The 14,000-nt window shown below is 35.5% G+C and overlaps 3 protein-coding genes across 4 annotated transcripts; 2 read left to right on the top strand and 1 right to left on the bottom strand.

The window, feature by feature from the left end:
* Positions 1 to 2,122: 2,122 nt before the first annotated feature.
* On the top strand, positions 2,123 to 4,822 carry LOC129308530 (uncharacterized). Its single transcript, XM_054949691.1, has 4 exons — positions 2,123 to 3,015; positions 3,773 to 3,843; positions 3,957 to 4,353; positions 4,439 to 4,822. Exons 1-4 carry the CDS (start codon positions 2,902 to 2,904, stop codon positions 4,631 to 4,633), a joined length of 777 nt encoding a protein of 258 aa, XP_054805666.1. The 5' UTR covers positions 2,123 to 2,901; the 3' UTR covers positions 4,634 to 4,822.
* Positions 4,823 to 5,433: 611 nt separating this feature from the next.
* Positions 5,434 to 8,735, bottom strand: LOC129308529 (uncharacterized). Of its 2 annotated transcripts, XM_054949690.1 has the most exons (4): positions 8,407 to 8,735; positions 7,892 to 8,295; positions 6,170 to 6,401; positions 5,434 to 6,082 (listed from the first exon to the last, which is right to left on the bottom strand). In XM_054949690.1, the coding sequence occupies exons 1-4, from the start codon at positions 8,501 to 8,503 to the stop codon at positions 5,733 to 5,735; spliced, it is 1,083 nt and encodes a 360-aa protein (XP_054805665.1). In that variant the 5' UTR covers positions 8,504 to 8,735; the 3' UTR covers positions 5,434 to 5,732. The 2 variants fall into 2 exon arrangements, with proteins under 2 accessions (XP_054805665.1, XP_054805664.1); XM_054949689.1 differs by having other exon boundaries at positions 5,434 to 6,401; positions 8,407 to 8,734.
* A 2,132-nt stretch (positions 8,736 to 10,867) lies between these two features.
* Positions 10,868 to 11,907, top strand: LOC129309867 (UPF0057 membrane protein At4g30660-like). Its single transcript, XM_054951619.1, has 2 exons — positions 10,868 to 11,066; positions 11,416 to 11,907. The coding sequence occupies exons 1-2, from the start codon at positions 10,968 to 10,970 to the stop codon at positions 11,548 to 11,550; spliced, it is 234 nt and encodes a 77-aa protein (XP_054807594.1). The 5' UTR covers positions 10,868 to 10,967; the 3' UTR covers positions 11,551 to 11,907.
* Positions 11,908 to 14,000: the final 2,093 nt, after the last annotated feature.

The following is a 14,000-nucleotide window of genomic DNA, read 5'->3' as shown; positions in this document are numbered from 1 at the left end:
TTTAAAAAAAAGGCTTTTTTAATATTTAGATTATAATTAATTTATAAAAATGCCCTTTTCAATATATACTTTTTTCAAATACCAAGAGATTCAAAATGTAAGAAATCTCTAGAACAAGAGAGACAAATGCAAGAGAGAAGACGGAATTCGACACAAGAGAGACGAATGGTAAATAACAGAGTAGTGTGAATGAGCCATAGTCACGACAGCGAAAGACAAACATGAAGTGAGATGCATGACAATACTTGATGGAACAGAGCATAGCAGCAAGAAAATGGAGCTATAGATTTACAATTTTTTATTTTATTGATTTAGGTATTTGATTCTCTATGATAAGCTAAGAGTCCAAAAAAGTTTTGGACTATGTTTGATCTATTTTAGGCAAATGATTATGTATTTTTTGTGTTACTGATCTGCAATACTATATCATTGATATATAACATAAATAAGTTTATGTCTGATTGTCTGGTTATGTTAATTTATGATAGTATATCAATGATATATTATTATATATCACTATATATAAGTCATATTAGCAAAAACTTACTAATTTATTTATCATTGATATACAACTGTAGTATTGCAGATCAATAATGAAGTTTCCTCTTCAATGTCTAATATCTTCTTTGTAATATATGGGAAAAATAGACAAGGAGAGAGAGGAAAAGCTCTATAATGAAGATGGTAATTCAAGCAAATTAAATCAAAAATTCTGAGGAAAAAAAGTATTGTATGAGAGATAAATATAATGATTTAGGAAAATCAGATCAAAAAATTTGATGAAAAAATATTCAAAGATGATAAATCAGAGAAGGAGCGTGCATAATACAATTTTTGATGATAAAAATGAAAAATTCAGTTAGTTAAAAAAATTAGATACATTCTGTTTTGATAATAAATTTATTCAGAGAATAAAAAAGAAAAAACACATCTAATTAATTTTTTAAATGGGCCATATTTTAAAATATTCAAAAACCTCATCTATAATTTATGTGAGTTGTATTTTTTTGAGATCATTGAGCTAATTTTCTCAAAAAATATTTATGTTTGAATATAACAAAGTGAATATTTAAATAAAAATTATTAGTTTTGTTCAAATAGCCCAACAAAAATTCAATCAAAAGAGAATAATTTTGTACATGTGAGCATAATCCTAACAAAAATCAACAAACTCAGTAAAATCTCAATAAAAATTAAAAAAAATTAAATAATTTTTTTCAAATAAATCGACCGCTTTGATTGGGTCACTATCGAATTAGTTTGAGTTGACACTACTCCAGGTTTAATCATGAACTAAATCAGCCACCAACCGATTCACCAAGTTATCAGTTAAACTGGTTGGTCTACTCTAGATTTCTATTTATTGCTAGCAATGCTAGAACAATTCATATAATCAAATAATAATAAAAAAATGTTGGTTAATTTTATAAATAAAAAATCTCTATTATTTTTTAAAAGTCAACTTTTGTGTTTTTTTTTTTGGGCAGTGACATGTCACTAACTCCCAGGTAGGCCCTTCAGGAATGGTAGTGTCGCACACAGAGTCCAGGAAAAAAGGTGCTGGGCAGCATCTTTCCTAGTTGCGTTCCAGAAGATGAATTAATGAAAGGGCGAGCCAAACTGCCAAAGCATTAGTCAAGTTAAATAAATATTAAATCACAATCAAGACCTAAAAAATTTTAAAAAAGAAAATGACAAAGCGCCTGACCCAACGACATCGTTTTATCCTTCTTTTCCCTCTACATTCCCACTGATGGGTTCCTCTGGCTTGAAGCCGCCAATAAGGGATGCTATCATGCTACATTTTTTTTTTACGCTTTTACCCTCTTCGCTTGCGAAAAGTCGCATTGGGTCTTCTCTCTCCATCCATGAGCTATGAAGGTGAAAAAGAAAAACATCTTGAAGGAAGCAATCTTGGATTCAAAAGAAACCCTACAAGGAAGGGCATGGAGGTAAATTCACATGCCTCATAACACTGCATTTGACTCTTCTCTCTCTCTCTCTCTCTGGCAACGCCACCATCACAGGCCCAAAATTAAATTAATAAAAAAAAGTGAACCTTTCTGAATTGAAATCCCTAAGCCAAAGCCTAAAATCAAGGGGCTACCAACAACAACAACAACAAACATCATCAACTGCTGCAAAACAGGTCACAGCATCTCTCAGAGGAACAGCATCATCCCACGATCCCATTACCTTCAATGCCCTCCTCTTTCTCTCTCTGACCCATTCCTATTGCTTTCTCTCTCTACGCAGAAGATACCAACAACAAATAGAATGAAAGAAGAAACTTGGAAACTCCACGCATCGTCCCACATCAACGCCAAAGAGTCCAACTTTCTATATGCATCTCTCTCTCTCTCTCATGAATGGCCCAGCTGGACCAAAATTTATGTAGAAGGAAAAACAAAAAAGAAAGAATGGGAAAGCAAGAAAGAATAGGGAGGGAGGTTAGATGGATGGATAGATATAGATGTCTTCAAATGTCCTCCAACCAAACCCACCTTACTACTACTACAACAACAACAACACCACCACCAATCTCTCTCTCGCTTCACAAGCCATGTTTCCCCGAAATACCCTTCTGCAAGCCCCCAAAAAATCCCATCTTCATCACTGTCTTTCTAAAGAACAATTTTTTTTTCACCGAGTTATGTGGGCTTTTTGGGTTCCTTTGTCTTGGTCAGAGTTTCACAGAGAAAACAGGGAAAGCGAGAACCTTCTCCCTACCCTCTTTCTTTCTTCATTATCTTTCTCGCTCTCTTATTCATTGCTTCTTTCTTTGGCCTCCCTTCTTTTTGGGTATCTCTCGCCTTCTTGTGTGCTCCCGCGTTTTCCCCGTTTATCCCTTTTCTCTTTTATTCTCTCTGTGTTTAGCTGTGATACCTCGCTGATCTGACGATGAAGAAGATGAAAGGGGCTGTTCGTTTGGAGCCTCCATATGCTTCGTACGAGGATCAGAGGGCAAGGCTTAGGCATCAGAGCCTCTTGCAGGACTATGAAGAGCTTTTGATGGTAAATATTTCGCCCGGTTTTGTGAAGATTCGAAAATTTCTTGAGGATTTCGTTAGATCTGGTGGTTTCTTTCTGAAAATCTTTGCGGATTTTGATGATTCTGGCTTTATGTTGTTTATCTTCCGGAAAATTGAGGATTTGTTAGGGATAACGATGTATGAATCTTTTGTTCCAATTTTCTTGATTGTATTTTTTTTTCTCTCGGAGAAGTTACTTATTTGTAATCTTGAAACAACGAATTATATTTCGATCTGGTGGAATAAGGCTGGAAAATATCATTCTTTTTAAAATTTTCTAGATTCGGGTACCCTCCCAAATAAAAGAAGAATTTCTCTCGGAAATTCTTGTGATTTTGGAATTAGAGGGTTTTTATGATCATGAGATAGTCAGTTACATCAAATTTTCTCGCCTAAGTCTGCTTTTTCCATGAAATTTCCTTGTTCAAGCATGTACTTAGCGTGTACAAACTTCAGAATTTCCAAGTTACTTGGATCTGTTTTGTTATTTTGCCTAAATCTTTCCTGAAACTTTTCAACTTAAATTCAGGCCTTAAAGTTTTGCGTCTACTTTTAGGATGTATATTGATCATCTGTCATTCTATTGCTAGTCACCGTATTTGTTTGGACCCGCAGTAAATTTTTGCCTCTAGTATTGTAAAATATATTTTCTTATTGGAAAACTCTTCAAGAATCAGGCTTGATGCTTGCCAGTTGGGAAGAAATTGAACTATTGAACTAATGCTATTACATATATGCAGGAGACACATGACACAAGAAGGAAATTGGAGATTATGAAGCAAAAAAAGCTGTTGTTGTTAGCTGAAGTTGGGTATGGTCCTAGGAGACTAGTTACTATTTGTGTCTTTCAATGTGAGATTGCAGGTTTCTTATCCATGTAGAGTTTATGAGCTTATCCTCTGTTATTTTCTCTTGAAACTGCAGATTCTTGAGGCGACGATACCAATACTTGGTGCAAAACCCTTTGCCAAAGGCTCAACCGAAGCAAGATATTTCAAAGTTACAAAAGGTCAAAACCCATGCACCGACCGGTTTGAAGGGAAGGAGTCACAGTAAGAAGGACCTCGCCCTACGCCCTCCCGTTCCTCCTTATTCGAATCCTAAAGAAAGGATTCCCAATGGGGTTGAAGTCACATTGCAGAAACTTGCTCCTGTGTTTGATTTAAACCAGAATGCTAGGACTTCTAGTGGAAAGGCTGTGCCTTTTCATGGCTCTGCTTCAAATCCAATGCTTGATTTAAATCAGAAGGATAGGATTCACAGTGGGAAGGAAGCCACAAAGAAGAGTATTATTCCATTTTTTGACTTGAACCAGATTTCGGTAATTAATTGTACATGCTGCGTTCACATCATGACTTGTCTGTGATTCATTTCAGTGAAGCTAATAGATTCTCTCTGTTTTGCAGAGAGAAGAGGAGGAAATGCAGGGTAGTGTTGAGCCAATGAAGATTGAGGAACCAAAGAAAAATACATTGAGAATGTTAAGCGATGAGCAGCACAACGACATCAAGCTATCAGTTTGCAGAAATGTTGGGGATGGTTCAAACAGGGCCGGGAAGAGGAAGATTACATGGCAAGATCAGGTGGCTCTAAGGGTTTAATTTCATCTAGTGCATTAGGCAAAAATTCCTGCCCTTTAGGAATTTGTAGCGAGCCTTTGATGCAACAGCAGATTTTTACATTTTACTGATCATTCTAGTTTTATGTCTCCTTGTAAAGATAAATATAGTATCACATCTTCAATGTTCAATATATATAAAGTGAAATGGGAAATTTCTGCTTAGGAATCACACGTTCACTCTCTGGTTTGTCGTTTTATGTATTGTTGCATCTCACTGCTCATTTCTATGCCCGTTTGTTGTCTATGCTGTTGTCAACAAGCGAGTTTTCTTAGAAACTCAGCATTGGCATCATCCCTATTACTATGTAAGATTCTGAGACGCAAGATTCTCCGATTTGGATGCGTCATGAACGATCAAGAGGGGCCTCTTGTGGCACCATAATTGACCAAGATAACGTGTTACGTGTAAACTACTGAAATATGATTTCGTGTTGTTAAAACAAGTTACTTGGTAATCGGGTCAAGGTGCATCATGAATGTCATGCTCATTGTGAAACGTCCACCAGAAGCTACACAATGTTTTTTGTCTATTGAAATTCATTAAAAACGGTTTTTTTCCCAAATGATCAAAACATGTTTTGACCAAAACCATTGGTAAAACATTTTTCAGCAAACCTCATTGTAATGAAGCCTATCTGAATATCAAGATTTATTTATCAAAACAATTCAAGAGGGCGTGAAATTGAGAGGCCATCAATACTCAAACCACGCTGCTGAGACCAAGTCATCACATGGAATTCGCAGGCGAGGAAATCAAATGGAGAAGTCATAGTCTACAAATGAAGTTAATAGGTTTTTCAATTAAGCCAGATGTTAACGTAAGATCATAAGAGTTTATACATGTCACTTGGCGTACGCCTAAGAAAATATCCAGTGTCTGCTTAAGTCAACTAACCCTACAAATGCTAGCAACTACAGGATTTGCAGCATATTTTTGTGAGATCATAGTTCTTCACCCACCATTCTATAACCTCAAAATTATGCTGCCGTAGAATATTTACCGTTTAGAAAACCTTCAACCACCTCTCTATCATCGTTAGGACAACCATCTGCATCTTTTGTCAATAATGGAGAAGCTTCTATACTCCAGAATATGCGGGAGGAGCAATCCCGTCATTTTGACGAGATCTCTTTAATCGGTTGTTGTGTTTTCTCCCTCTCTTATGGTTGTCCATCACAATCATAGAGAAAGATCCAACATGGCAGAGTTCACACCAAAACTTGAATCTTTTGTTTTCTGCATTTGGTATCATTACCTTTTCTGTTTCAGTCCTATTTTGCTTCTTTGAATTTTCTGTTTGGATTTTCTCCACCATCTCCTTACCTTCAGTTTTGATTTCCACAAGATCTTCGCCTACCACTGTCTGATTATTTGTGTCTACCTTGGTCACTTCTGGTTGAACTTGAGCGTCTGCTTTTGCCTTCAAACCTGAAGTTGTAGTAGTAACAATGGTTTCAGGAGACTTCAGAGACTTTTCACTGTTCTTTGATGTAAACGACGGGCTAGCACTCATACCTATCTTCTGCATTCTTCTCTTTTGTGCATATTCCCTGGCCTTGTGTTTTTTACCTTGGCGGTGTTCATTCAAGGCTTTCTCGCTTGTGACGCTAACACTACACAGTGCACAGCTCCAGTCATCCTTGGATTTTTTCCTCACGCTAGCAGGTGAAGGTTCTGTATCATCATCATCAGCATCTTGCGTTACAACTTTCCGCTTTTCTCTATAAAGATCTGGTTTTGGCTTGGCCTGTAAAAAGATAACCAAAAATAACATACAAGGAACTCAAGTGATATTATTAACAGTCCACTGACCAGTAAGCGCTTCAACATACCTAAATGAAATATAAATTCTTCTGTGAATAAAAGCCAGACATGAACACATTGATTAGACATGATTCCCTTGGAAGATAAGCAAACAATGTCCAAAATCATGATCAATAAAACAGTATCACCACAGAATTTCAGCCAAGCAACTACGAAACGAAGTTGTAAAGTGTAGTAACAGAGCGTCACAATTAGCAAAAAGTCTTGCTGATATTTGTTCCAGTGAACAGCATATAATTCTATAAGTTTTACCAGATGTGAAATCCCTTCTTTCTGAAATTCTCAATTTTACAACTCATGGCAAGGATAAAAAAATGTATGCTTAGAAAATTTGAACTCCAACAAGACCTTTAAAAAAAATATAATAGCGATATAAACACTGACCACTAAGTTCTTCAACATTTCTATTGTATTCCATTATGTATAAGAGCAAGGCAAACATGAGCACATTGATCACACTATTTAACCTCCAAAGGAAGCTATAACTATCCAAGTGCTATGTAGGAACTCTATTCCTAAGATTAAGTCCACACAATTGCAGGGAAGAAAACAGGTTTAAAGGATTTGGATCCTCTTCAATATTATAGCAAAAAGCAGTCATGGAAAGCCACACACAGGGATGAGTGCCACTGGTTGTGTTTGCCCTTCAATTATATTTGTTTGGTACAGTCCAAAAGAAGTTCCTAATCCTCTAAACAACCTGTTCTTAAAGGAAAGTGTAGCAGAAAGCTCACGTGCATGCACTAATTCAGATCTGAATGAAGTTAGTGAAAGTTGAACACAACTCCAGTGCTTTGTGTTTTAGAAGCGGAAAAAAATATGAAGTTGGTGAAATTTAAACCAAAATACTGAAACTTTACATTCACCTTCCTTTAGGTAAGACAAAACTTATATTAAACATGTAGTATAGATACTTTGCGATCAATTTCACCAACATCACATATCATCGATTCAGAGGATACAAATAACAAGTGCACAAGCCATCCATTGAATGAGCTATATTTTCACATATTACAACATTGTAGTCTTTATCAAGATCATCCAAAGAATAAAAGCTCCAACAACACATGGGGTCGAGTTTTTCCCAAACCCTTCCCATTCTTAAAACCTTAGGCCCCCTTTGCTCTGCAATATCATGTCAATTTATTGTGCCGTTGTGACACAATGCTGGTGGTGCAACAAAGACCAGGTCATCATTAACATAGGCGGGGTCATAAAATCCCTCATCTATGGTTCATGTCCTGGAACCATTGTACTAGAGACCCACCAAGATGCAAGAAGACAACATTTGCAGTTTTAATAGAGTCTTAAGAGAGTCAATCAGCAGTTAATCCTCCATTGCACAGAAACATAAACCAGCAGAGGAAGAGGAAATTGAACAAAAACGTGAAAAGATCAACTTTACAGACTGACCAGCATGATCAATTTATACTTGTTAGTGTCAGGATCAGGTTTGATTCTAGGGTTCACAGGTTGCGTAACTTGGGCCACGGTTTGCCTGCTACTTGGGAATGCGATTCGCTCCTCAAGTGGCCGATTATCATGACAAGGAATCACGTTGAGTCTGGGATTCAACCCTACTTGCTCGTCGAGCAAGAATTTCTCTCCCAAACTCCGTCGGAATGCCAGTTCTCTCTCCAGCATCAGTTCCCTCCTCACCTCCTCCTCCAGCATTCGCCTCCTCGCAATCTCGCCGGAGATTATCTCTCGCCGGATTCGTTCTTTCTCCAGCTTCCGTAGTAAATCTTCTCCGGCGACGTTGGGGTTCAGCAGTTGCTCAGTGTTCGGCGGCACTGAAAAGACACTCGGGAAACCACCTAAAATGCAGAATCGAATCCAAGGCATTAAACATACATCGATGTGAAAGCCAAAAAGTCTGCTATTTCACCCTTCAAGAATCATGGGTCGCGAATATACAAAGTACAAACCTCGCAACAAGGAGGGGTCGGAGAAGTGGCTTTGTATCGGCGAAGGGAATTGAAAAGACGGTGACTTGAGATCATCTTGACGAAAGTTAAACTCCATGGACGTCGGAGCTCCGATGAAAACACTGTTTTTGATCAGAGGTTCAAAACTTGGGGGTATGGCGGAGGGAAAATAGTAACACTGAATGCGTGTTCCTTCTGCGAAACGATACGTTTCAATTCAACACGCGCCTGTATGAAGCGTTGCAACGCCAGCAGGAAAGCTTCCAGTTTTGGAGCGAGGAAAAGTGACTCGTTCCGAGAGGCTAGTTCTCGCGTAACGCAGGTAGATTATAGCCAATAGCTACTTTGCCTGTTTAATACTTTTTTGTTTTTATGTATAAAAAAAATACATTTCTAAGTATAAATCCTTTGATTCCAAGTTCAGTGATTCAGTACCAAAAATCAGCTCAAAATGTTGGGTCCAAAATAGAAATCCTTGCATCAAAATGGCTACTGTGATATCAGGCCTCTAGGTTCAATTATCAATGCACACTAGTGTAACCAATGTTTTAAGTTGAAGACTTAGAAAATGCAATAACATTTGACGGTAGAGGTCCTGCGTGAAAGGATCTCTACTTAACTTGATGCAGAGTTAGCTTGAATTAAAAAATTTATAATTGAGATTATAATTTAATTAAGGTTAATAAATTAAAATTAAAATAAAAATTTATATTTGTAACGAGATTTATATTTTGTTTTTTTTTAAAGTCAGTTGAACAAATTGAAGTTTTTTTAAATAATTTGATTGAAAAGCCAATTGAGATATATAACGACAAAAATGGACATGAATTTTTTTGTGTATATATTTTTGTCATCAATTTTATTTTTTAGAAAAAATATTACACTTTAAATTACAATTTTATTTTTTAAAAGTTAGAATTTAAAAATATAAAATAAATTGATAGATTAAAAATTTTTAAATTTTATAAATGTGTTACACTGATTCTAAAAAATAAATTACATTGCTACTAGCATATAAAAATTATTATTTATTATTAATTTAATATAATAATAATTGAAGATTTAATGATCCAATTTGTATATTCACAAATTTCTTTTTCTTTTCGTTTTTTCTGGAGCCTTGTGTAGATAATTAATGAGGAAGCCTTCATGCCACACAGACTCAACATCGTCCTTGCTCAAAAACTCTCCATTGTACGAATCATACTCTCCGTTGCTAGTAGCCTATTCTTACACCGGAGCACTACTACTGCAGATCTTATTGAAGGAGGTGAAGATCGGGTACCTTTGTTTGAAGTTACTATAGGACGACGGCAATGAAGGGCACTAAAAATATATATTTTTATGCATTTAACTCCTTAAAAAATATAATAATTACATTTTAAAATGTTAAAAAAATTATATTTTTATGCATTTAATCCCTTAAAAATATATATTTTTTCACGGAGGTAGTAATAAATTTGTTGAACCCAATATAACAAATAATTATATATAATAGTGATCCATTTAATGACAAACCTTTAGGGGTATATTTGGCAAGTGATTTATCTGACAAATAATAAATGCATGTAAAGGTAAAATTGTAGTAATCCATAAGCTGCTCCCATTAGTTTCAGCCAATACAAGGTTTAAATTAACATAATTAATTATGAAAAAAATATGGGGTTTGGATTTTTTTTTTAAAACTAAAAACATGGTTTTGATCCATGTACTGATTATACTACATATCTAAATAAAATGTCGTTGAGAGAGGTGAAGCATTTAGTATTCACTATTTAATTATATCTTGAATAGAATTATTTGGGTAAAAAAAAAAATTGTTGTAATCTTCTGTAATGGCAAAAGAATAAAAACCATATTAATGGCCAGAAGAAAACAGGAAAAAACGAAGGGAAAGAATGTCATGCTCATATGGATAGAAGAAACCATATTAATGGCCAGAAGAAAACAGGAAAAAATAACCATAGTGATATAAAATTCTTAAAACTTAGTGTGGATATTAAAAAATTACTTTTTGTTGGTTTTTGACTCGTCATATCAGCGGTTGGTTCAAATCATCATCAAACACAACTAACGTAGTAATAGGATTAGAAAAATTAAAAGGATATTTTTTAAAGTGAAAAAACATGAAAATAAAACCTTTACTTTTTTTTTGTAGAAATAAAAACTTCAAATTTAAAGGATAAAAGTATCAAGGTGGTCTTATTAGTAAGAAATTAATTTATAACTAAAAAATTTATATGATCAAATTATATTATGGTTATGAGAACCTTATTAATATTTGATGAATGATTTATAAGTACTGTCATGTTGAGATTCTCAACTTACTTAAATGTTTGTTCAAAAAATAAAAAACAAAAGAAAAAAAAAAAAGACAGATTTTTGTCTTTTTATTAAGATTTTTTTTAACTGAAATTTCCTCTGGTCCGAAAAGGGTGGGGTCCAATCCGCAAAATCTGAAATGGCGAAGATCCATTGGCGAGAGAACAACGAGATTGAGTCTTGTTTCCTTCCTCATAAATTGGGATCAAGTTCTGTTTCAGTCCTTCTTCTGACTTTCCATGTCCAATATGCCGACTCGCTGTGAAATCCTCTGCGAGCTCCTCATCGCCATCTTGCTTCCTCCCCTGGGCGTTTGCTTAAGGCATGGCTGCTGCAGCGTACGTCTCTTTCTCCTTCTCTCTCTCGCACTCTCTCTTTCTTAGCCTTTCGTTTCCTCATATTTATTCTCAGAGATCAGATTCGCCATGGTTGTATGATTATCGGACGATTGTTCTTTGACTCTTTGCTCTCAAATTGAGAGGATCTCTCTTTTTTTAATTTTTGCATCTATACTCAACTTGCCTATTGTGCAGATGATTGTTTTTATCAAATAGACTGAATTAAATGGTTATTTTCTTCGGATAATTAATATGATTGCTAATTGAAGCTGTACTGTTCCTTTTGTTGATGAAATTTCTGACAAAATTTGATTATGACGATTCGGAGACTGATATTACATTGTTGCAGGTTGAATTCATCATCTGCTTGATCCTGACCTTACTAGGCTATATTCCAGGGATAATTTATGCCCTTTATGCCATTGTTTTTGTTGATCGTGACCAGTACTTTGATGAATATAGGCGTCCTCTGTATTATGCATAGAACCTGGTGCTTTCCTGTTGCTTCCCTATTCATTGTTTACACTGTAATGTCACGAGCCTGCCTCTTGTGAACAAGATGGATATCCGTTCTCCATTTTCATTGAGACCGAAATCAGTCAATGTATGTTTTACTTTCAGTGGTGCTGGGAGGTTCATCTTAAAGTATCTAAGTACAGTCATCTTCTTAAATGATATTGATCGTGTAATTGAAATAAACTTGGGGAAAGGAAAATAGGAAAGAATTTATATGCCTTGCTCAAATAAGTAGTTCATGTAATGACTTGTTATGTATTTGTGCTTCAACAATTCTTTTCTTATCAGGATTCCGCTATGTTGATATATGTCTGCCATTGATTTACGTGCCTGATGGTGTATTTGGCTAATATATTGAGAGTATTAATTTGTCTAGAACTGTCACTTTTGGGAAGGGGTACTTAGGGTTCCATTGTTGGCAAAAAAGACATCTCCAAGGATAGTGTCATTAATCCTGGTTTAAGCTAATGACTTTTTTCCTTTATATCTATCGGTTTTATTTTCCGTTTAAACATGTTGAAAGTGACTTATAAAAATAAAAGGAATGAATATCTTACTTTGTCTTTTATCTGTTTTATGGAACCTAACATTATCATGGCATATTTTTATAATTGGGGAGAGTTTCAACAGTAGTTGGTTGAAGTTAATGCCATGTTATGACCATTAATCAGGTTTGAAAATGGAATTTTTTAAAAAACTCATCCTACGCTAGAGAGAGAAGCTCTACCTTCTCTCTAGTTTCCTGGAGAGAAGGTTCAACTTCTTCCTTACTACTTTCTTGTTCCTACTCCTGCTTTCTTCATCTCCTCTGCTCTTCTTCATGAACTCCAATCAAGAACTTAATCCCAACTTCATCTTCTCAGCGACACCAGCTTTCAAAGAGACTATGAATCCACCTGCCTCAAAGGAAGAAACCGATTTACTACTCAGAAATAATTCCAAGCCAGATGATGAGATGATTGACAAAGACTCAGAAATTCAGCAACATTCAAAAGCACAGATTCAAAACCAAAACATAGAAATATCTAAGAACCATTAGGAGCAACAAATGAAAATTCAGTCCCACGATGGTCTTGTTGATGATGCCAACCACAATAAATCTTCATTATCTCAAGGGATTAAAGCTCTTATCTTTTATAAGGAGTCACTGATAGGTTACAATGGCTGTTATGGAATCAATAATGGAAAGGAAATTTGCCATAGAAATGAAGCACTTGCTAAGGAACTGGATATCAATTGATCAGCTATTGAAAGAACAAAAAAGCTAATGGACTAGTATCTAGCTCTACAAATTTCTAACGAGGAATGGAAGAAATTATGTATGCCTTAGATGGATGTTATTGCCATTAATACTCTGGGATTACATCTCAATCCTAAATCTTTAAAGCCTAGGTTAGCCAGGATGTGGCAACTAAAAGATTTTGAATTAATAGATCTAGTTAATAGTTACTATATTATCAAAACCAAGGATCAAACTGCCTATGATAAAATTCTGAATGGGGCCCTTAGACAATATTTGATCACTGTATTCTTGTGCAACGTTGGTCACCTACTTTCAATTTGAACTCAAACATCTTAGGTAAAGTCGCGCTATAGTTTAGATTATTGAATATACCTATACAATGCTATGACAAAGAAATTTTATGAAGGCTTGGAAATTGCATTGGGAAAACTTTGAAAGTTGATGTTAACTCCTTATCTGAGTTTGATGCTAAAGATGAACAGGGCAAGACAGAAAGAGGGAAGTTCATGCGAATAAGTGTCGAAATTGATCTCTAGAAAAAATTAGTTCCCAGACTAATGATCAGAGACGGATTATATAATGTCGAATATGAAAGTTTGAGCTTGATCTGCTTTGGGTGTAGATGCTATGGTCATAACTAAATTAATTGCTCCCATAACCCAAAGAACAAAAGCGAAAATGGATCTATAGAATGCTCAAGTTCCATCAGCTAAAACAGTAACAATAAGTAACAGTGCTCAAAGAAAGCTCAAGATGGAAATCCAAATCAAGCAACTTAAGACTCATTGGAAAACAACCATGAACTGCTGGAAGATGAATATGGAGAATGGATGAAGTATAAACACCAGAAACACTCACAATTTTCAAGAAACTTAGCAAATTTTCAATCTACACGTCACAATCGTGGACAGAATTTCACCTTCAGGTCACGATTTGACATCCTCGCCGGTCTCGATCAGGACTCTTACGACGCAAATCAAAGAGACCATACCTCCAATGGTCCACCTAAGCCTCCTCTTTAAGGTCTGTTAGGAAAATTTGGAGGAGAAAAGATTTGGTTAGTATAAAAAGAAACTGAATGAGAGAATGAGATGAGTTTGATGAGCAGGTAAGGGCGAGAATCTGCAAAGGAGAGAAGATTCCTAAGAAAGACAAAGCTGGACCAATCTTTGAAT

The sequence above is a fragment of the Prosopis cineraria genome, unplaced genomic scaffold, assembly GCF_029017545.1.
Source record: "Prosopis cineraria cultivar Desert tree isolate PC_DT_omini unplaced genomic scaffold, ASM2901754v1 PC4, whole genome shotgun sequence".
Lineage (NCBI taxonomy): Eukaryota > Viridiplantae > Streptophyta > Magnoliopsida > Fabales > Fabaceae > Prosopis > Prosopis cineraria.
This window is presented reverse-complemented; position numbering and strand designations above follow the sequence as displayed.